The sequence below is a fragment of the Anser brachyrhynchus genome (assembly GCF_964034855.1).
Source record: "Anser brachyrhynchus genome assembly, chromosome: 20".
Lineage (NCBI taxonomy): Eukaryota > Metazoa > Chordata > Aves > Anseriformes > Anatidae > Anser > Anser brachyrhynchus.
Genome location: NC_137713.1, coordinates 8,192,035 through 8,214,737, shown reverse-complemented (window position 1 = coordinate 8,214,737; position 22,703 = coordinate 8,192,035). Strand labels below are relative to the sequence as shown.

General features: G+C 45.5%; 1 protein-coding gene across 12 annotated transcripts in view; it reads left to right on the top strand.

Annotated features, from left to right (window-relative positions):
- Positions 1-22,703, top strand: part of COL26A1 (collagen type XXVI alpha 1 chain) — a 188,476-nt gene that overhangs the window by 2,627 nt on the left and 163,146 nt on the right. For 2 of the 12 annotated variants that reach the window (XM_080563187.1, XM_080563182.1), the window contains exon 1: positions 11,300-12,150. In XM_080563187.1, coding sequence (XP_080419313.1) covers positions 11,999-12,150 — 152 coding nt within the window. In that variant the 5' untranslated portion in view covers positions 11,300-11,998. Of the gene's footprint in view, positions 1-751; positions 878-1,600; positions 1,654-1,689; positions 1,915-2,173; positions 2,790-3,136; positions 3,201-8,650; positions 8,736-9,947; positions 10,383-11,295; positions 12,151-22,703 lie in introns of those variants that run through there. The other 10 variants (XM_080563189.1, XM_080563188.1, XM_080563185.1 and 7 more) reach the window with 9 other exon arrangements.

The following is a 22,703-nucleotide window of genomic DNA, read 5'->3' as shown; positions in this document are numbered from 1 at the left end:
GCCCACCTGGCTGACAGCAGAGCTTGGTTAAGATGTGTTTCAGTTTCAGTGCGGAGTTTTTTCAGGCAGGCTGTGGCCGTTCACAGAAGAGGCAGGGAAGCAGACAACTCAGTGGCCAATGTATTTTTCTGACCAGTGGATGTGAAGTCAGCCACATCCCTAGGGACCCAATTCTCCTTGTGTTCCTTCATCAAAGCCAGTGGCGGTTCCCAAGCATGAATTTGACTTGCTCCATTTATGCAATGATGCATAAACAACACCCAGGGAGCAGCAGTCTACCTCCATGACCCCTCCAAGGCAACACACCAAAATGCTCTAATTCTGGTTCATGGTACGTGAAGCTAAAGATTTAGCTCTGATGGCTTACATCTTAAGCTAAAGCTGTTTAAGATGCCTCTGATAGATTTCATTTTGCTTATTCTGGTTGCTCTGATCTTCTGTGGAGCAACAGTAACACCTAGTGGCTGAACGTGCCAGTCCATTGCCTCCTTTTGTTCCCTCCCTGCCAGAAGCACGAGTCGGAGGGGACGTGGTGTGATTGACAGCTTTGACTTGAGAGGCCAACACTTAGGATCTCCAGGGGTTTGCCGTTTTCCTTTCAACCCCCCACCATGCTCTGTTTTCTATTAGAAGTGGTAGATGAAATACGAAACTCTTCCTCCCACCTCCCAGCCCCCTTCACTTTTCTGGCTCTTGGAGGAGGTTGTTCCAGTCCATCTTGATCTGTAGGTGGGTGGGCTGTGAGTGGCCAGGCCTGCTACTTTCAGCTTGGAGGACTCAGATTTCTGTATGGAATCCAAACTTTTTTCTTTTTCTTTTTTTTTCCTTTTTCTTTTTTTTTTTGTCTGAAAGGGATCAAGCAGATCATCTGATGGAGGTTGGTGACCTTGGTGCATTTAATAATGTGGTGTTAACTTGCCTGCATTAAGGCAGACCAAACCGATCTGTTCTGAACAGTACCATTTCTTAAGATGTGGTATGCACGATTGTTTGCCATGATCTCCTGGGACTGCTATTTCATCAGAGGGGGACACCCTAGAAAAATAGTGTTTGAGAGGAAAGAACCCACAGATGTTTACTGTGTTAGCAGGAGAGCCCTTCAGAGGGTCTTCTCTCCCCCTAGCAGGGGAAAGTTTCAATTTTTTCATGGAAAAAAACGTTAAGTGATAGTATTTCTGCTTAAACCCAGATCGTTTGCATTAGTAAATAGAGCTTCAATTCCTTGTGGGAATTACAGTACTAAGACAAGGTCTTGTCATATTCACGCTGCCTAATCTTCTGGTTTAGGCTTCTGGTTTAGGTATTCTGGATTACCCTTCAGAAACATTTGTTTAGGAGAATCTTCATTGCCTGTTGACAGAGCCTGGACTCTTACTTTGTGCTGTGGATACATAGTCTTTTACATCTGGCATAAACTTGTATCACCACCCGCTCAAAGTAATAGAACTGCATCCATTCACATCCACAAATCTCAGTTTAGGCCTGCTCCAATTACCAGTTTAGAGGGAATTTAGTTCAGCTGAACCACCCCCCCACCCCCACCCCCCCCCCCCCCCCCGAAAAAAAAAAAAAAAAAAAGGAGAGAGAATAGTTTTCAGTTGAATCAACTGCCTGGTGCTACTAACAGAGAGAAAGGAACAAGGACCAGTGGAGGTACAGCTGAGTGGGACAAGGATGGGGCTATTTCCTTCAGCTACTGTGCAGATACGTGCTGAATTGAAGCGGGCATACAGGTGTACCGTTAGTGAGATCTCTTACATTTAGTGTTCTCAATAGCTGTTGGTGAAAGCAGTCAAAGAGAAACAGCGCCTGATGGTGAGGACTATTGTGCAGGGATGTGTTGGGCACCCTTTGCTCTTAGAAGAAGGCACGGCAGCCCTGGTGGACTGGGTGAAAAACCTTGCTGCATACGTGGTAAAAACTGTTTCACAGGTGGTAGAGTAGCGGGTGCTGGATGGCTAAGACAAGACAATAAGGGGATAACTGTGATTCATAGGAGCTCTTGCAACCTTTTCTATTAGACCCATATGCTTTTTGTTTTCAGTACAAAAATTTCAAAGTAAATGTTGTTTCCGTTGAGAGCTGTGGTGTCTGCCACCCCTGTTGGTCTGAAAGAGTCTGCATTTATTAACATTGTCTGTTCTATTTATTCACCCTAGGCCAGATCCTCAACTACTTCAAGGAAGCAAGCAAATAAAGGGTGTATTCCTTTTTAGAGGGACTGCCATGTGGTCCTAAAGGAGAACACATCCTCCTGACAGGAAGGCTTTGTTTTCTCTCATTTTTATTCTCTATTTGACTTGTGAGTTGCTTTGGAGCTTATAGCCAAACCCAGGAGTTTCTTAACCCCACAGTCCTTCCAGGCATTATGTTTCTGCTAACATTCTGGGCCACATCAGCTGTCTTTTCAGATATCTCACATTCATTTTCATTTAAGGCTCAATTAAGCCTTGGCAGGATGCCATTAGAGACAGCAGATTTATACCAGTAATTAGTATGTTTTGAGGAATCTGAAACAAGATCTCAAGTCCTTGCTGCTTTGCTTAGTGCAGTGATGAATGCTTAACCCTACACCTTCAACTTAAAAAAAAATAGCCTTGATAATTTTGTCTCGATTCCCTTTGAAACCTGGGAAAGGTACTACATTATTTTCCAGTGCGACTCACTTGCAAGGTCCTCCCTAATATCTTAGAGTTATAAATACCCGTATGTGCGAGACTGGCACTTCAACATGATCGTGGCCTGCCGCTGTGGACTTGGTGCAATTGAGGATCCTTGCATTTCTGCAGGTGGGAGTGGAGTTAGAAGAAGCATGTTGTACTGGGTTTTAAACACCATGAGGAATGTCTTGGAAGTATAGATAGAGAAATAGACCGAGGAGTACCAAAAAGTTCCTATTTAGTACAGATTGTTGATCATGTAGTATTAAGTGGTTCATTATTTTACTGTTCTCAATAATTTGAGAATTAAAATCTTTTACTTTTGGCTTAGCTAGTGAGGTTATCTTGAGCTGGGTTATAAAAATACTATTCTTCACCTAAGCACAGAGTTTTATAGTTTTCATCTTAATTAACAAGCTTCAGATTTAGATGGATTAATACAATCACTCTTTCTTTCTTTTGCCGTATAAGTTCAGAAGTATAATCTGTCACTTGTGAGAACATAAAGAATTGGACTGGAAGCATTCCAGACTCTTTACTGTAAGTGTTCAAAGATTTAATGGAGTCCTCAGTCATAAAATCTTTAATTTGAACTAGACCTTTATATTCTCCATTCTTAAATTCACTATTTTTACATCCAGGGGATTTCCTGTTATCCAAGTATGTACGGAGGCCCTTTATTACCCTCTGTGTGTGTTTTTTAATTCAAATCAAATGTAACTGTCAATGGTAGATTGCACTTAACCTCCTTAGGTTCGTATTTCTTCTTTAATTGCATTACATTTTAAGGTTTAGCACTGGATATTTACTGCTGTTAATAGCGCGCCATATTTTAATGAAGTCGTTATCTTCTGCGAATATATACAGAACAATGGAGATTGATTATACGTGATCTTTTGAAGAAACTGTGTCTCAAAGCCATTTAAAATGAATAAACACAGGGGGAAGTTTCAGTAAATGTAGTCCCTTATGTAACATAGCTTCAAAATTAAGGAAATGAGGGGTTGGGTTATCGAGTGTTTGCCCTTGTCTTCCCCAGCCAGAGACTGCGCCTCAGCAGGTCACTAGTGTAACTGCAGTGAGCCTGGGCATGTGCTACAAGCTGTGGTTGTTCTCAGAGATGCTCCAGAAGTGCAGCACTGCTTTTTCCAAAGTCCACTCACCTCCTCTGTAAGCTGGCCAGACTCCCTCTCCACCCAACCTACAGCTTAGCTCTGCAAATCTATTGTCAGTCAGTTCAGGGAAGCCTCAGAACATGGAAAATAATTATCTAATTTTCTTGAAACATGTGAAGAAAAGGCAAGTATTACCTAGAGATCATGTACGGAAAATCTGGGACAAATCTGCTGTGCTCTGCTAGAAAGCCAGCCAGCTGAACACCTGTTTTCAATGCAAAATAGTGCATCACCCTTCGGTTGGGGCACTGCAGTGGCTTTTTCACAACAATCTTAGAGTTAAATACAAAAGATGTGAATTGAGCCAAACCATGTTTGCTGTGAGCCACTTCTTTCCAGGCACACAGTGAGGCTGATAGTCTTGTCCTACCATTCCATCGCACCCCAAAATTCTCCTTAGCCTGGTAGAAAGGTTTTACTTCTTTTTTTTTTTTCTTAGGCAACAGTCAGCTTAAACATTTTATAGCGTCTTACAGACTTTATCATTTCCTTTCTGCCAAAAAAGAGAACGATTTATCTATCTCTTTAGATTGTCTCATCTTGCTTCCTTTATTTTTTTCTTCTTCTCTTCTTTCATGATTTCTACTATTTTATACCATGCTGTTTTTTATTCCATTCCTATTATCCTTACAATAGCCATGATATGCAACAAAGCACTAAACCCTGTGTTGTAAAGAGAGGCACTGACAGAGAGCTCTCGTAGGTCAGGGAGCTGAACCAAATTCCTTTTTCTCGTAGCCTTACAGCTTGTGTATCCATCCTGCCTGGGAGCTGGTGGTGTGAGGGGCTATGAGCCTGCATAAACCCAGAGGATTACTTATGGATTGGTTTTGCATCTGTAGAGAGATTGATCTCTCTTAGGCAGAAGAGAAAGCAGAGAGAGATGAAGCTTTTCCTGTGGTGAAAAAGAGATCTGCAGTCTATGTGAGGAGCTGAATGGTTGCAAAACACAGTTTAGAAATTCCAGTTTGGGTCACCTAGAAATGGAAGCCAGGAGGGGAGGGCAATCTGCGTGCAACTGGTTCAGGAAGGTGCTCAGACTAAAGCTAGTTTGACATAGCCACTCAGGGGCCCTGGGAGAGGGCTGGATTCTGAATACCAAGCCCATTAGGTGTGGTATCCATTAGTGACAATAGAGCGTACTTGAACACCTAAGCTAGCATTAGTGTATATGCGCATAGCCAAGAAATACTTGGATCCAGTTGCCTTGCAGTGACTTTAGCCTTTAATGCCTACAACGATTCTTTCGTATTTAGCACCTTAGTGGCCATTTTATTGCTTCCATGGAGGAATCTGTAAGATTCAAGAGAGGAGATTAGGTAGAGAGCCAGCTAAAGAGTAAGACAGTGCCACTGAGCAGCGTTGGGGTTTACTTACCTCAGAATGAATGGAGCAAAATATTCATAATGGTAAATTGATAAATCTGGAGAATATTCTCTTTAAATAATCCCCAGAGCTCTCAGCCTAACACACAGCTGTAGAAAAAAGACCCCAACCACTGAACAGGATGTTGGGTTGCATTACGGTAAGAACAGAGTATATATCAAAAGAGGTGTTACTGTTATTACATAAAACACTGGTGAGTTCTTGTTCAGAGTGCTCTTTTCAGTAGTGCTCACTCTACCTAAGAAGGATATGATTAAGGGGATAAAGCAGGGAGAATGAAAATAATACTGTGCCTTTCAGGTCTAAGTTATAAAGCAAGACTGAAGAGCTTTGGTATTATCTTGTTTAAAAAGAGATCTTTCTGTGATTCAGTCAATGATTTTAAAATAATGAAGAGGATTAATCACGTTGAAACAGACAAAGTCTATGAAAACAAGGAGACTTAATTTAAAAAACAGAATCTTGGGAAAAGAATGAGGACAGAGAAGGGAGAGGCTCATGTGAATGCTTCAAGAAATATGTAATGTCAGTTATTGGTGGGGTCCCTTGAAACTAGAAGCTTTAGAGCAGAGTAAGGTGAGGGTAGATCTGTAAGGAAAATACGGGTATGATAGCGGCTTGTGGTTGACTGTTTACCAGTAACACACAAAATTCTGAAAGCCATGCCGGGGCAAGCTCTGAAACACCTGCAGCACCGAGGAAGCAGAATGTCCTACAAGCCGGGTGGTGAGGTCCAAGCAGGCAAAGATAGTGCAGGAAGGCGTTGACTGGCAAGAAGTGTGGTGTGCGAGGACAGATGGCTGTCAGGTGAGGAATCTGTGGAATGAGGCAAAGGAGAGAAGAGGGAGAAAGCATAAGACTGGTACTAATCCACCTTAACTGCAGACACCTAGGATGAAACTTTAGGTCATTTTAGGTTTTTGGGGCATACAGGGGCTGGGAGGAGGGTACTTCTCTCCAGATGCACTTTCCTGTCTTATTTGCCTTTATTTTTGTTAGGAAAGGGGTCAGCCCACACCCTTTTAAGTCACTTGCGCAATATGAAAGGGATCTTGGACTCCCATTCATGGTGGGGTGCTCAAGTCAGACAATCTGGATCCATAGGGAGTTTGAGAGAAGTAGGAGGATTTCAGGGCCGGAGTCCAAAACCGAAACATTCTTTCTTCATGAAAGTCCCTGCTTCTCTGGGATTCAGAGAGAATCCATGAGTCAAGATAGATTTTCAAACCAGATAAGTGTCTGGATACCACTGGATTTGGATATCTTACTGTCAGTGACTCCATTGAAAACTGCAGACTGCCATCTGGTAGCTTCTTCCACCGCATGTTATAAAGTGCTTTATTTTGTGGTAGGAGTTCAAGATTGTCCTTGGCTTGGAGAGTTTGTAAGTTCGGTGTTTATGTCCTGTACAGCATCAAGGAAGCAGGCAGCCCTCTAGGACTGGATAATGCTTAATGAACAGTTAATGATCAGGAACATAATTTGACGATATCGACATGAAGACAGACCTCCCAATGTTTTCTTTAGTGATCTCAGTGATGGGAGAGGGAAAATGCTTATTAAATCTGCAGATGAGGCAAAGCTGGGACTGAAAGCAAGAACACTGGAAGGCAGGATTAAAATTTTAAATGGTCTTGATAAATTGGTGATGTGATCTGAATAGAATAAGATGAACTCGTTAAGGACAACTGCAGGGCACTGCACTTTGGCAGAAATAGTTTTAACTAGCAAATAAAGGATGGGGAAAATCAGGCCAGCAGTTCTTCAGAAAAAGGTAGAGGATCCCAAATTAAACATGGATTAACAATGACGTACGGATGCCAAAAAGGCAAATCCTCAACAGGGCTGTGCAGAAAAGGTATTGCACAGAGGTATAGGTTTCAGGTGCTGTGCTATGAGGTAGATGTAGACCAGCTTGAAAGACTAGAGGAAAATAACAAAAAAGGATCAGAAGTATATGACATATGACCTACAGGGAAAGTCTTAAGAAGTTTGGACTGTTTTGCTTCTAGAAGGCAAGGAGAGGAGGTGTTCAAACGTTTTGAAAAGTACTTTGAGGAATTAAAAGTCTGCTCAGAGAGAGACAGGATCATTTTTTATGTCCATAATGGAGAAAGTAAGACATTGAGAGCTTAAATTACAACAAAACAGACTGAGGCTGGATGTTAAGAAAAACTACCCATACAAAGAGGGAAGCACTGGAATACGTTGTCAGAAGAGCATGGGGAGTTTCTGTCTTGAGGCCTTTCAGAACAAGGCAGACAAATTTGTGCCAAGAGTAATCTATGTGTAATAGATCCTGCCTTCTAGCAGGGAGAAGGAAGAGGCATTAATCAACTTCCACAGTCCTTCCTGGCTTCTATTTGCGTCTGCACTGTGGCAGGTTTGAGTGCAATAGTCCTGGTGCTGCTGTGCATTGGCTTTATCACACCTGTGTGACTCCCTGCTTTATAGCTTTCTTGGTGAATCCGGTACATCAAGGGTGTGTCAGAGTCCTTGTGCACGTGCCGATCAGACTGTCACTGCATGGCCAGTTGGGGGAATTTTTGCCTGACATCAAAGGTCATATAATTTATTCATCCCAGGATACAATAATGCTCAGAATATGTGTAAATCCACTCCAACGTGTCTTTGTCTCACTGATCTTTTAAATCATAATTTTCCATCTGCTGAATTATGTTTCAATCTGAGTTATTTTATCCACTATATTGCTCTATAATACCCACACAAGTGCTTCACTCAGGCAAAATTCTTCTCTGAGGTCAATTAATTTTGCCAAAGTCATGACTTTTGGATCAATTCTTGTGCTTCATACAATACCACTGTATATTATGTTCACCATATGCCAAACTGCTTGTGTGACTTTTTTCAGTTCTATTGCATTTTGATTGATTTATTCCAAGTCAGATTCAAGAAATCTTGAAAAAAAGACACACATTGGCTTCCTCCTAGCTTAGAAAAAATACACAGTCCTCTAGATTTTCAGTTTGGTTCAGGTTTGGTTTGATGGCTTAGTAATAGACATTTTACAATAAACTTAGTAATCTCATAATTTAACTTGTAATAGATATCTTTAACTCTTACTGTCACTAAGCTCTTACCCATCTCTTTTGATTTTCCAAGGTTCCTTGATTGCTTTGTTAGATCACAAGGAAATAATCTAGCTTCCTTAGGAAGCTGCAAGGGTTTTATCCAAATTATATTTGGGTTTAGATGGTCTTAATCACCGACTTCTTTCTAACATCAAAAGGACACTTCATAATTGTAAAACTTCACAAGGTTTTATCAAGTAGAACAAAGCTGCTTTTGCTTTGGTCTCATCGTAGTATACCCACGAAAAGTGCACTCACAAAATGCAAGGGATGGGCCTCAAAATTTATTTGCCATGATTCTTTTGTTCTCTAACAACAATCTAACTCTTTTCTTCAGCTTGTTATTGACTTTTGCAATACTGTGAATGATGCTGAACAGTTGAGATGACATTACAGTTCTGGGCTGGACTTTGCTCTTCCAGGTATGACAGTGCTTTGCTACCTTTTTAAGCCACCTTAAGACCTTGTAGAAAATAAATCCCTCTTTTGCTGTATCATTCCACTGCTTTTTCATTCTAAACTGAACAAAAATCAGACTAAACACTGAGTGTTCCTTTTATTGTCCCCACTTCATTTGTTGTCTGGCTTGCATGTGGTGTATATCTTTAAAGAGATTATACATGTTTTCACAGAACATTTTGTGATGTTTTATGTCCCAGGTATGCCAAATGGACTAAGGAGCTGAAAAATGCTCCAGACCATGTGAAACCTCATGTGCCCACACATGTCCAATAGATTAGTTCTCTGACACAATGGTTCAAGACTGTCTCCTGCATAGAAAGTGAGCAGCGTGCAAGAGGAAGGCCCTCCAGGGACCGCTTTTTGAAAACCTGGCCTTTGCCTCTTTCCATTTCCTCCTATGCTTCCATCCATTTTGGCTTTCCAGCATGCATCCCTGCCCCTTCTATCTTGAACTGAGTTGGTGAAATACTTCCAAGTAATTTATTTAGCCCTGATTGTCTAGGCAAATCTTTAATTAACATGCTTATGCACAGGCCTAAAAAGTGTAGCTTTATCTTTTGAAATATAGTATGTCTGGTTTGTAAGAATAGGGCCGTTCATATTTTAAGGGTTCTCTTCTCAAAACTAGTCCCTCTGATAAATTGAATGAATTATGTTTTTGTTGGCTGTCTTTGTTACCTCCATCACTGCGTTTCCAATTTATCAACGTAGTTTTGAGAAATTGTTAGAATATGTTGCACTCATAAGCACCGCGGGGAGAAAAAATATCCATTTATTACTGCTATCGTGTTTGATTATATTATGCATATCCAAAGGACTAAAAATGAAATGTCATCTTTAATTCTCCCCTTACAGTAGACAATATCACCCTTTCTTCTCTTTTTCCAAGAACAGCTTGGAATTTAATTCTTCATTTTCATCTTAAATCAGCCATGCAAAATAGAGGCAAGTGTGCGTTAGGGAGAGGGCACGAGTAATGGGAGCCTGGAGATCTGAGCTCTATTTCCGGCGCTGTCTTTTGCTCTTTGCAGCCTTCAGCAAAGTCATTTGACCTCTGGTCTCCAGTGTCTCAGTTCATGAAATAGGAAGAGTGTTACCTTCCTACAGATGTCTCTAACGATTTGCCAGAATCATATCTTATCTAATCACCTGTGTTTAATATCTCCTCCTAGGGTCTTGCAAAGTCAGTGAAGGCTGAAGCGGCAAATTTTGCACGCAACCAGAAATAAAACCTTCTTGGACAGTTAAAACATGAAGACTGCTAACAGCTTTCGAAGGGTCTAACCCAAGCCAGGAGAATGGGTCACAAAGCCACTGGTGCTATTCAGCTAAATCCTGATAAATGATTGATCCCAGCCCGTCAGGGCAGCAAACTGAGCGTGTTTGGGACAAGAGGATGAAACAGGCCCTCAGCACACGGCCTGGAGCTGAGGTAACCTGCTGGAGTGGGGGCTTGGCACAGCTGCCCCCAGGATGGCTGTGTGCCTGCAGCTGAGGACGGTCACTCACAGATGAGGATGATCACCCTGCTGAACGAGTAGAGGAGTCTTGGAGTTGTGTAGTGCCCTGGAAATGCAGCAGTTCCTGAGTGGGCTCTTAGGAGAAAGGTGAGTTTGGGAGCAGTTTGCTCCCCTACTGAGAGGGGAGATCAGAGGCTAAGGTTCCTTTTTCACTGCTCTGCAAGTTTCCTGTGGGCTGGCTCTGAGCAAAATGGCTCAGAGTGGCTAAATGTCCTTGGGCAAGTTGCTGTGAGCTGTGTGACTTGGTTTCTCTCTCTCTCTCTCTCTCTCTCTTTTTTTAAGAGTGGAAGGGAAGAGAAGTTCTCCTTGTTGAGGGGAAGTGAAGTAGGGATATGTTCTGTGGTGGAAAGGTGAAGTAGGGAAAGGTTCTGAGCCAGGGCTGGGGACAGAGGGTCCTGTTATGTCCCAGCCCCAAGCACTGGGGGAATTTGCAAATAAATGTTGGTTGTGCTGAGCTGCCAAGCCTGCTCAGAAACTGCTGGACCGGACCCATTGAGCTCTCTTTGAGCCCAGAGGGTGCTGATCCGTCCTCTGCTCTGGGGCTGGGATGCCCTGAGGGCAGCTGTGGGGTAAGCCCAGGGAGGCTGCGCTGAGCTGCCCTGCAGCTTTACCCCTTCCTTTTTGTGTGATTTGCTCTAGTGATTAATGACAGCGGCTGTTTAAAAACCTGGTGCCTCATTTGCAGTCTAAACTTGTCTGGTTACAGGCTCCAGCCAGGGGCTATTTATCTCTGTGCAGGCTCTGGAGGTGGGCACTGTGGGGGAAGGGGTAGGTGCTCACCCAGGGAGGGGATGAGCCCAGCCGTTTTCATATTATCTCCGTGGGACCAAAATACCTATTTGGGAACTGGGGGTGTTTAGTCTGGAGAAGGGGAGGCTCAGGGGAGGCCTTATTGCTCCCTGCAACTGCCTGAAAGAAAGGTGTGGGGAGCTGGGGGTTGGCCTCTTCTCGCAGATAACCACTGATAGGACACAAGGGAATGGCCTCAAGTTGCGCCAGGGGAGGTTCAGGGTGGAAATGAGGAGACATTTCTGCTCAGAAAGAGCAGTCTGGCACTGGGACGGGTTGCCCGGGGAGGTGGTGGAGTCACCGTCCCTGGGGGTGTTCAAGGGAAGGTTGGACGTGGTGCTTGGGGACGTGGTTTGGTGGGTGACATGGGTGGTAGGGGGTGGTTGGACCAGATGATCTTGGAGCTCTTTTCTAACCCTGATGACCCTAGGATTTTATGTTTCACACATCACCTGTGTAACTCCGTTGCCCCGCTGTGGCAGCAGGCACCAGCCTGGCTCTGTTGGGGCGGCTTTCTTCAGGCACCCAAGTGCCGGGGGTTCCCCAGAAGGGGCTCGGGGTGAGCCGGGGAAGCTCGGGGCAGCGGTTTGGCCTCGGGCCCGGGCAGGCGCTGCCTGTGCCCGGCTACCCGGGGCGCTGCCGGTGCCTCCCCTCGGCAGCGGGCTGTGCTGCGAGGCCTGCCAAGGGTTAACGCCGAAGCCCCACGCCCCCTTTGACGGAATGGGGCCAACCTCGCCAAATTTGAAAAGGCAGCCGGGGGCTGGGAGTGCGCCCTGGGCGCCCCGAGCAGCCCCGGACCCTGCGCGGGCAGCAGCCGCCGGGCTCGGCCGGGCTGGGGCAGGGAGCGGGGCTTCCCCCGGGCCCTCCAGGAGCAGAGCGGGGAGAGCAGGAGGAGCCCCCCCGGCGGTGCAAAAATGCAGTTCGCTCTCTTCTTGTCCTGGTGCTGCTGCCTGCACGGATGCGCGCTGGGAACGGGCTTCCTCTATCAATTCCCGGCGTCCAGCCTGCAGCACAACTACCCCGAGCAGAGCTCCGGCTCGCCGGGCAGCGGCTTCGCCAGTCGCCGGTGAGTAGGAAGGGAGGGGTTTGGGGGGAGCCGGGCTGCTCTGCTCCATCCTGGCTGCGTGGGGAGGCTCCCTACCTGCCGGGGCACGGGGCAGCAGCGGTGAACGAGAGGTGAGTTTTGGCCAAAAGCTCCCCTCCTGCCTGTCCCTCCGCCGGGGAGGGATGGGGGGCGGTGGGCAGCGCGTCCCCGCAGCCCCCTGCCACGGTGGGTGCCGACAGAGGGAACTGCGCTAGCCCTCGGCTGCAAGAACTTGGTCAGCTCAACAAAGGAAAGAGCTTAATTACAGAGCTGTCCTCCAGAGCCCCAGCTCTCAAATAGCTGTTTAAAACCAAAGCTCACGCTTCTCTCCCCTCCCCTTCCCCAGCCGGTTTCTCGTAGACAATATAAATCAGCCTTGATTTACTGTATCTTGCTGCTTCAGTAGAGCAAACAATTTAGTCTTCTCCCCCTCCCCTCTGTTTTCTCTGGGTATTTCTCTAGAGGTGAAACAGCTGTTCACATGAATGAGCCGCACTGTATGAAGCGGGAGAGCGGCTTAACCTGATTCCAGTTGTTCTTGAATTTCACTGTTTTTTTCCTGCAGTTCCCTTAAATGGGAACTTGGGAATTTAATATTCAGGGCTCGTCCATCCTGTCTCTCCCCCTTCCCCCTCCCCTCGTTAATAGCCGGTGTGCACGAGTCCTGCTGCCGTGCAGGAGGGCTGAGGTTGAGGTTTGTTGGCCCTGGCTTTTTGGGCTAGGCACCGGGTTGGGGCTCCTGCGCGACGATTTGCATCTATCGCTGTGTCACGAGCACAAGAGTGGGTGCTAGCCTCGCACAGCCCTCACATATGGTGCATATTTCTTCTCCAAGTGGGGGTGGTTTTGTTTGCTGGCCTGTCAAACAGGCCTCAGTCTGTAGGGGGTGTGATGTTAAACTACAGTAACTGTCAAAGGGTTTGAAACAGCAGAAAATTATAGGAGAGTAATGGGATAAACCTATCCCAGCTGGATCCGTTCCAAGGTACCCCCTTCCCCGAGCATGAGCTGCAATGAGAACCACATGTCATTTGTCTTACATATCTATTAGCCTGCAGATCTTTGTTCAGAGCTACCACGCTTACATGAGCGAGGACTATGTCGCTGCTCACCAAAGGCCTTCCCCAATTCACACTCCTGCATCATTTTCCCAGGCCTCAGTTGTTTGGATAGCCGACCCTTTGCCGGGGGAACACATCCCTCTCCAAGTCTGTAAAGGGCTGTATAAAGCCATCTAAGGCTAATTTAAACAATGATGTTGGGAAATCTGTTAGTTTTTTTTTCTTTTTTTTTTTTTTTTTTTTTGTCCAGTGGAACTTTGCCACGCGAGTATCTCCCGTTCTGGTTTAAAGCAGAGGGGGAAATAAATTGGAGGGAGGGAAAAATCACTGGTGGATGTTTTGAAATAAAAAATTGGAGTACTTAGTCAAATATCACACGTTGAAGCAATCTTTGTGTGCTTGAATTTCCCATTGAGTGGTGGAGTTTTGTTGTTGGCAAATGTCTAACAGCTTCACTTTCTGCTGGGAAAGTCCGTGTGGGAAAGCTGTACCCAGCCACAGAGCTGGACCTTCGTGGGGAGCCTCCTGCAGGGCACAGCTTCAGGTCGGGGTGGTTGTGCTCGTCTGGATCGAATGTGGTGCTGGATGAAGGACGAGGCTTTTTGCTCTAAAATTTGACATCGATCTATGTGGATGTGAAGACTTTTTTTCAGGGGACTGAGTCTGGCTGGTACAAGCTGCTGTTTGCACGGTTCAGTGCCCCCTTTGCTATCCAAACGGGTGACCTTACGGCACCTGACTGCCATTAGGCAACAGCAGCCATTCTCACCTCCTTTCTGCAGACTTACTTTCGGCAAACCTCCCAGTGCGTGCCTTGTGCAGTGACTTCTGCCCGTGCCTCCTGGATGCTCTCAGCCAAGCGCAGACAGGCCAGAGCACCGAACGGTACTGCTGCACCTCCCAGTTTGGTACCCGCAGCACGTACTGATGTGATGCTCTGCAGCTGACATCTCCTGATGTGAGACCCTCCCTGTTCCTGCAGTTGTCTTTCTGTCCTTGATCAGCAAGCGAAGACATAATTGAGCTGTTTGGCAATCTGTGGTCACTTTTTAAAAAAATTGACTTGTCAAAAAGGTTGTATCTCTCCAAGGGAAAAAAACAAACAACAGCAGTTTTGCTGGAATATCCTGTCTTTGTAGGAAACCATTCCAAGCTTGAGAGCTGATGTAGGCCTTGGTATCTAGGCTGCAGGCCGTCTTGGAGATGGGCTCCCAAGGCTCTGAGGACTGCTGGATGCTTTTTCTGAGGCCCTGAGCAACATGAAGTCTCTGGTGTGTGTAGGGGATATTTGGAGGGGGAAGCAGAAAGCATTATGCACATCCTTCAGAATGGAATTATGAAAATGTTCTGGTGGAAACATTGCTTGCTTGTCTCTTTTTTTTTTTTTTTAGAAAAAAAACCACGTTCTGGTTGGATTTAATGTCAGGTCTTAGTTATTAGTTAAGATGTTTGCAGTCTAACTTGGCACGTGCTTGAATTGCTGTCAAGTTATGTAGGGGATGCACAAATACTAATGCCTGAAATCCGAGCAGCAGCGTTTGTTGGCCTTGTATAGTGTAGCAGCCTGGCTATTTTGTTTGAAATTCCCATTGAATCGGGCAGTCTCCTAACAGGACACTTGAATGGCTGGCTTTCAAGGTCACGGTGTTTGGGTGGACCTGCCATAGGTCTGCTCTTTTCAAAATATCTGCCAGTGTTGTATGTGGTCCTACAACTGCACGTTTGCTAGGAATGGAGTTGGCCCTCCCCAGCCCTATCTGAAGGACTGTGCACAACTAAGCTGTAACGTAACGAAATGCAGCCTCTTAGGTGAGGTTTTAGTGCTTTCAAGTAAGTGTGGGTCTCTTCCTGCGGTAGAAGCCTGTTCTTGACATTAAAAGGTGGCCTATAAATGAGTATCCTGATTTATGTAGACTCTCTCAGCACTTTGAGGACACTATCTCTGGAGTTTTCCTGATGGCTCTCTGTTAATTCTCTCTTTCCCAGAGAAAGGTTGTTTGAACCTAATTTCAGACCCACATTCTGAACCTCTTGTGGCTCTTAAGTGGGTGTGGAGTATACATATTGGAGAACTGTGTTTTTTTTTCCTTTTCTGAGAGAATCTTGCTTTCTGAGTCATTCCCTCCATCACCATTCATTGCCTGGGGTCGCTGGTTTTCTATGGTTTGCTGTGAACTGTGTGGGGATGTCAAGCAAACAAACTGGGATTTGTGTCATGCTGAGTCCTCAGCACTAATTCCCCTTTGAAGTGCCCTACCCAGGTAACCAAGAGGTCAGAAGGTCCTGAGCTCATCACCAAACCCTTGAACCATCCGGTGTTTGTTTCCTGGACTCTGCTGCCATCTGATCTTCATCTGACTTGTGGGGTTCAGTGCTGGAGCTTTGCAATGCAATTAAAACAGTGAAGCTGATGGAAGTGTAAGGACTTAGCAACACTGGAATGGCTTTGAAATACCAGACGTGACTGCAGTTACTGCAGTAAATTGTATTCATTTAGGAAATCTCCTACTGTCTTGCCTTTCCAGATGCTTGTGTGAATCATTTCCTCTCATGTATGCTTCATTTTCCAGCTCGAGGAAGGAAAAGGCAGCAGAGAGGCAAAGCAATGGGTGGCAGTGAACTTGTGTTCCCCTCGGATAAATTAACAAACGCGTCTCTTTCAATAACCCTTATTTGTTCAGTTTCTCAAAGCTGAGCTTGTTAGTGCACTAAAATCCTAGCTGAAACACGTCAGGTTAGAAACTTAACAGCCTTGCTTGGGGTTCTTGAATCTTGGATCCTAGCTCACGTCTTTGTTTTACGTTATTGGGCTGTGCCTTGATAAAGAGGAAAAAATAAGAATGTCTTTAAAAATAACGAAGCACTGAAACCATCGAGTGCTTTAGGCCTACAGAGTTAGAATAATGGGTTAGCTACTCAAGCTTTCTTGCTTTAGACCTAGCACGTCTGGAAACATTGTTTTGTAAAGTGTAGGCTACCTCTCCTGTAGTGTGGTGTTAAAATTCATTGGACCTCATTTCTGCAATACGCTCAAAGCTCTCAATTGGCTTTTAATTAGATGTAGGCAGTGCTTAAATTTGCTTTCACTGAAGCGTAATGTTTATTTTGAGGCTTTGAGCTTAAAGCTAGCCTGTGCCAAAGCTATCGCAGAGATTCTATTAAGGGTTATAGCCGCAAAAATTAAATAATGAAATGTTACTAATTGGGTTATTGTCTTGCAAATTTTCAACTTTTCATGTAATTGAACAATATTAAAGTTCCTTCTCAGTGTATTTGTGCACAAAGTGGCACTGATCTGAACTAGAGACCTTAGGTAGTGTTACAGAAAGGAACAAAGGAGGGGAAGGTGATATTGGTTCGTATGGGTTTTGTTCCTTATTTCCTTTTTAGGAAGATACAATTATTTGTTAACTTGCGGTTTATTACGTGGAATAATCTGGTTGAGATGTTTTGGCTTTTTTTGGATGTCTTTAACTTTCTCCTTTTGGAAATGAACAGATGGATATGTAAAGAGTGTGCTTGGGTGAAAGCATTTCTTGTAACACTTAGGCCTGGCTATTTGAAAATAATTGCCTCCCTTATCCTTCCTCTCAAAAATATACAATTTCAGGTTTAAGGCTTATTTTCAGCTCCCAAAGCAGGGAAATCGTAGCTCTGGCAAAGGAGAAACCTCTCCTATTTGTTTAGAAATGGCTTTCACACAGAGGCCCGCGGTGTGGATGCTGTTGAGATGAAAGCGGAAGGCAGCTTCCTAACACATAGTGTTTGGGACAGATCAGTCTACTCTTTCATATCTGTGTGGTTTATCTGGAAAAGAGAATCTGCCTCTTACAATTATAGCAGCTGATCTCGAAACCTCTTTGAAGCTGAGAAGAGAAGGTATCTGTGAGCTTCTTTCATGTAGGACTCTTCCCATTACCTCTGTGCCGCATGTCTCCTGTCTGTCCTGCGAGAGCCGATTGGGGCTGTCGGTACTCGGCTATACAACTTTGCGCTGAGCAAGTAAGTCATTTGTCAAAACATTAACTTCAACTGTAATGCGAGGTACCACTGCCTAAAAATGCATCTGTTCATGTCCAATCTTGACATCAGGTTATGGAGTCAGATGTCCTTTTAATTGCTTCCAACTTTTTCTGCCCCTAGGAACTGGATGGAAGTGATATTCCTTGCAGTACTTGCACTAGATACAGGCACGTGTTTGCGCAGAGCATCTCAGAAACGCCAGCGTAGTGAAGTCATGGGGTAGGGAAATATCCCCATGGACACGGTCCTGTAACCAAGGTCTACTGAGTAAATTGTTCTTGACTCTGCAGATGGACAATACTCTTGATTCCTGCTTTCTGCTTTGCAACGTAATACTTGAAAAGAGGTTAAAAAAACAAATCAAGCAAAAAACCTCATATACATGAGGTGGGAAAAGAGTATCACATAGAGGCACCGGACACAAAGGCATTTTATGAAAGATACCTGCTTCATAGGAGGACGTTTCTGGAGACAGGCTGTGACAAAGGGGGTGCAGCAAATATGACCGTAGAAGCTGCGTACTGAATGACTGGTCTTCTATTGCAGTTTCTCATACAGAGCAGGATGCTGCTGACCTGTTGGGGTGTTGGAGCTCTTTAGGACTAAGAAGCAGCAGCAGTGTGGGTGCTAAATGAGCTAGATCTCCATTTTGCCATGTTGCGATGACCTCGTGAGATGGAGTTGCTCGGTTAAGGCACAAAAACTTCCCTTCTCTTCTTGGTTTCTCTTGTGCCTGGGGTCAGTCTCCATCTGCTCTTCACCCACAGGACTGTGCTTATTTAGCCTTTCAAAAGAGTGGTGCTGGGAGCTCTCAGCTTGGTTCAAAATGCTTCTTCTCATCACGAAAAGGCTTGGGGCAGATGGGCTGCTGCGGCTGCCGGGATGACATAACGTCTCTGCGCCGAGCCTCCCATTGGCGGGGTGCTGCGGAGCTTGGTGGGGTGTGGTAGCCCTGAACGGAAGGGCAGACGTTTCTCTTTGCTGTGTGCTGCTCAGCCCTTATTAAACTCAGATGTTCCTAACCCCTTCCTCCAGGCTCTCATTATTGCTGTAAACACAGTAGAGCACAGGGAGCTTTTTTGAATCCTTATTCGAGGCAGCAATGGGTGACAGCTCTACCAGCAGCTCTCCAGCGCGCCTCTGTGTGTAAAGGGGTTGGCGTGAACGTTCCCTTCCAACACGAGGGAAACGCCGCTCATCTGCTCTACAGGAAAAGGCTTTTCCATCTGATGCCACTTCTCTTCCTCTTGCCTCAGGTTGCTTGGCTTCTGGTCTTTCTTCTGGCCCGATTCTCTTTTGTTTCCCTGGTCTGGTTTTTACCACCCTGCTCGGTGTGTGCCGTTTGGCTGTTCATCTCATCACTGTTACCTTGTACAAACTTGGGGTTGTTTTCATTTTCAGGTGGCAGTGAAAGGGACACCAGCTAAAATGTGATTTCTGGTGCTGTGCTAGGATGACTAAAAAGGCTCTCCTAGAAGAAAAACCTGAATCTGGCTGTTGGCAGCTCCATATCTCAGCCATACCCGTTCCAGTTTAATGTGTGGCTCTCACAGAAAATTTTCCAGCTTTTTAGGAAGGCAGAAAGGGAGGAGAGACTGCCGTCGTAACAGGCTCTTAGATGCTTCCTACCTATAAACTGCACTTTGTGCAGTGCAAGCTGTCATACCCACCCTGCACGGGAGCTCAGAAATCCTTGGTAGCTCCAGATAGCTAAGGTGCGACCAGGCTATTTCTAGCCTTCTTGCACACAGTTCTCCAAGGGCTATATCCTTTGAAAATCTACTTATGGATCTCAAATTTCTGTATAATATTACTTGTCTTTGAGTGGAGAAATTGCTGGCCCTGTGAGGTGCCAGAGCTGCCTTGTACGTGGTGTCTGACTTGGTAAAAGCTGCGTCCCTACAAGCCTTACAAGATTTCTGAAGATCTCTGTAAGATTACCTGTATGACTTGGTTTTGTGACGTTTTGGCATCTGACTAATCTTGCATGCCTGGTTGTAGATAGAGCAAAAGATCCTGGTTTTGAACTGTCAGGAGCTGAGTCAGACGTTAGGAAGATCGTTGCCTTCCTGATGCTGTATTTACCTACTGGGTGCTAGGTTTCTTGTAGGAAATCTGAGCAATTTGAAGATGAGCTGCCCTGTTGCAAGGTACTCGAAATCTGGCCCCTTGATTCTTCGGCTTGGTCTAACTCGCTGTTTCTGGCATGTTGGAGGTACTGAGAGCTTTTCTTTTTTAGTACTTTACAGCCCCAAGAGAACACTGATTTAACGGTCATTACAGCTTTGAGGCAAGCTTTTTATGTTGCTTTTAATGAACTTGAAGCTAAAATAGTGTCGATCCTGAGGACTGGGCTGTCAGCTTGTGTCTGTCACTGGCACTAGCAGTACAGGACAGAGAAAATCTGATATGTGTAAGCCTCAGTATTTCAACATGGCAAACCCAACTAACCTAAACAGAGAGGGGGGAGCCGCATTCTTTGTTATGCCTAATCTCTGTATTTTGTTAAACATGCATTCCTGCCAGAACTTTATTGGACAGAACAATGGTGACCAGCTGGGCAAGTGACCCTGGCTTTTCTGGTCGGCAGAGGAATTCGGCATCTGAGGAGTCCAGATTCTCATGTGCAGCTTAAAGTGATCTGGATTTAGTTGCTTTTAATTATCAGCTGGCTGATTCATAAGGCTTTGTTTTCAACCCTGTTTCCCAAGAAAAAGACCATTCCCTTCAATGCTCAGTGTATTCTATAGAGCAACACAGAGTCTGGGAACTGAGACTTGTACGTTTCCTCTTTCTTTTTTCTTTCCCCTGAATAAAAAGGGAATAGTAATATTTCCCTTCATGTAAAGGAAGGCTCTGGGGAGTACTTCATGAGGGTGTGGTTAGATCTTACATGGAAAGCTGCAAAATCCAATGTATTGTATGTGAATGCATGTAGAAGTTTATAATAAAATCTATCCATGATAATACTTGGCACTTGTGTAAACTTCCACTCTTACAGAATGGAGGTCGTCGTGCTCCTTGTTTAATGCACCTCTCGGAGCCCAGATGACTGAAATTAGTCTTTGGGAGTTGGTCTGTGCCTGGCTTACACTGAGAAGAGGTTAGTTTAGGGGCTGGGGAGGGAGGTGCTGAGTGGGGCCGGAGTGAGCAGCAGTGGCACAGGCTGTGGTGCTTCCTCTCCCCTTCTCCAGCGAGAGCTTTGGAGGCTGAATTAATTACGCATCCATGGAAGCAGCAGTGACCCTTGGGCATGCGATGAAAGCCCTGTGGCAGCTGGTGTTACCAAGCAGCACCGGTCTTTGGGCAAAGGCAGGTCTGGGCTGTGATGCTGCAAGCTTTCTCTGGTCCCGTGCTGCCTCTTACATATGAGAGCAAAAGAGGCAAATTGGCTCTGTAGGATGCTGCAGCACTTGGCCTAGAGCTGTTGTAAATCAGCATAACCTGCAGCAAAATATATAGCCTCCCTGCAGTGTATTTCGGGCTGCAGCACGGAGCCAAATGGTTTGAACTATCGCATAGTAAAATGCTGTCTCTTGGGCAGCTGTTACTGGAAGTCGCTAATGTATATCACAAATGATACAAAAATTTTGGATTACGAAGTTGTAGGAATTAGTCTGTAGGCCTGCGGATAAGCTTTGAGTGCGTGTTGCAGAAATAAGATCCTGTTTTGCCGAGCACCAGAAAAATGCTTGAGTCCTGATAGTGTAACTGAAAGTCTGCTAAAACCCTTTCAAAACCTCTGCAACCAAAGCCATTGGGAATTTATTGCAAGGACTGCAGCAGCACGTTCATCTTCTTGGGTAATGTCCTTTGAAACAATCAAGCTCTAATTGTTTGTCAGCCCCTGCCAAGAGGTTAAAGGCATCTGAACTAGGAGATTTTCGAAGCAGCTTCTAGAAACCACCATACAACTTTACTGCAAACAAACTTCCAGCGCCCAGGTACGTTTTGGAGGAGTCGCTGCTTGACGTCTGGGAAGGTGAGGATGGAGCTGCGTCTGTCTGCGGCGGGTGGGAAGAGGGGGAAGCGGTGGGGAAGTTGATGTGATGGGATATGATTGTGGCAACTTGGCTCTTGAGCTGAACGCTGCTAAAAACTAGATGGGTTTGTAAAGGGTGCTTCACCTTGTCTCTTGGTGAAGTCAGGGAGGCACCTTGTGCTGCTCATGCCTGGGTTACTGATCTGCATGTAAGCATCTCTGTGCCTTAAGGAGGGAAGGCTCGCTTTGCAGGATGCCACGATGAGCTCCGTTGTATTTTTTTGTGTGTTTTTAAACAAAGGCATTTGTCTGGAGTTGCACACAGCCCACAGAATTTGAGGCTCAGATATTGCCAGTAATGACTGAAAAATTGAAGTGTTTCCACAGACACGTTGACTGCAAGAGGAAATGGCTCAACAGTTGTCCTGCCATCTCGCCCTGTTCCATGCTCTTGGGTTCAACCAACCTTTTTGACTTGTACATGCAGGAGTGCTCTCAATCCAAATTCATCCCATTTTTTTTTTTTCGGCTACAGGATGTGTGTTGTCCTCCTTTACTGGAATGCCACATGTAAATAGTTCCCCCGAGCTGCACTGAGAGGTGTAAAGTAAATCAGACATGTATGTGTGCGTGAGAGAGAAAAAGCATGAGCAAACTTCAGCTGTGACATGCAAAGGCTGCTTGCGTGTGCGCTCTGGCACAACAATAAGCTGTAGGCTGGGCAGTTGCTGAGCAGTCGTGTGCCCTTCATGGGTTTTCTGGTCTGCCTGCAGTAAGTAAAGCAGCAGGATGCTGTTCTTCCCAAATGATGAGGGAAAAAAAGGTAAAAACATGAAATACCTGTGGCCCATCAATCAAATTCAGGTCATAACTGTTTTATTCAAATCATCTTCCACACCTTTGTGTCACCAAATGTCTCCTTCTGCAGAATTCTGCGTGGAGGGGGAGGAAGGTGGGCTGTCTTCTCTGGCTTTGCCTTGAGTCGATCCTAAGTTTTGGACAGTGTGAGTCTAAAGTGGGATGTGTGCGCATCCCATGTCAGCTGCTGCAGGGCGAGGCTTCTCTCATTTTTCTCACCAGTAGCTCCAGATGCTTCCAGTCCCAGCAGCCTGTGAGGCCTTTGCTTTAGGAGCACGCGTCCTTTGCATGCCTCACTCCACACCCTTCCCAGTTCCTGGTTAAAAGTACACTGTGGGGTTTTCCCTTGCCTCGGAGAAGGCAGCTAGCTTGTCCTGCCTCTCTGCGTTGGCAGGTAACTCTAAATTTCAACAGCAATAAAACCCTACAGCCCCCATCTAATGGAGTTTGCCACTCCTGCAGTTCCCCACAGAGCAGGCAGGACTTTTCCCTGCCCAACCCTGTGTGTCCCCTGCAGGGCTCCTGCTGTCGCCTCGCTCTGCCTCGGGGCCACTTTCTCCCCATCCCCTTTCCTGCGTCCGTCCTGGGGAATGCTTAAGGCACTGTTATCA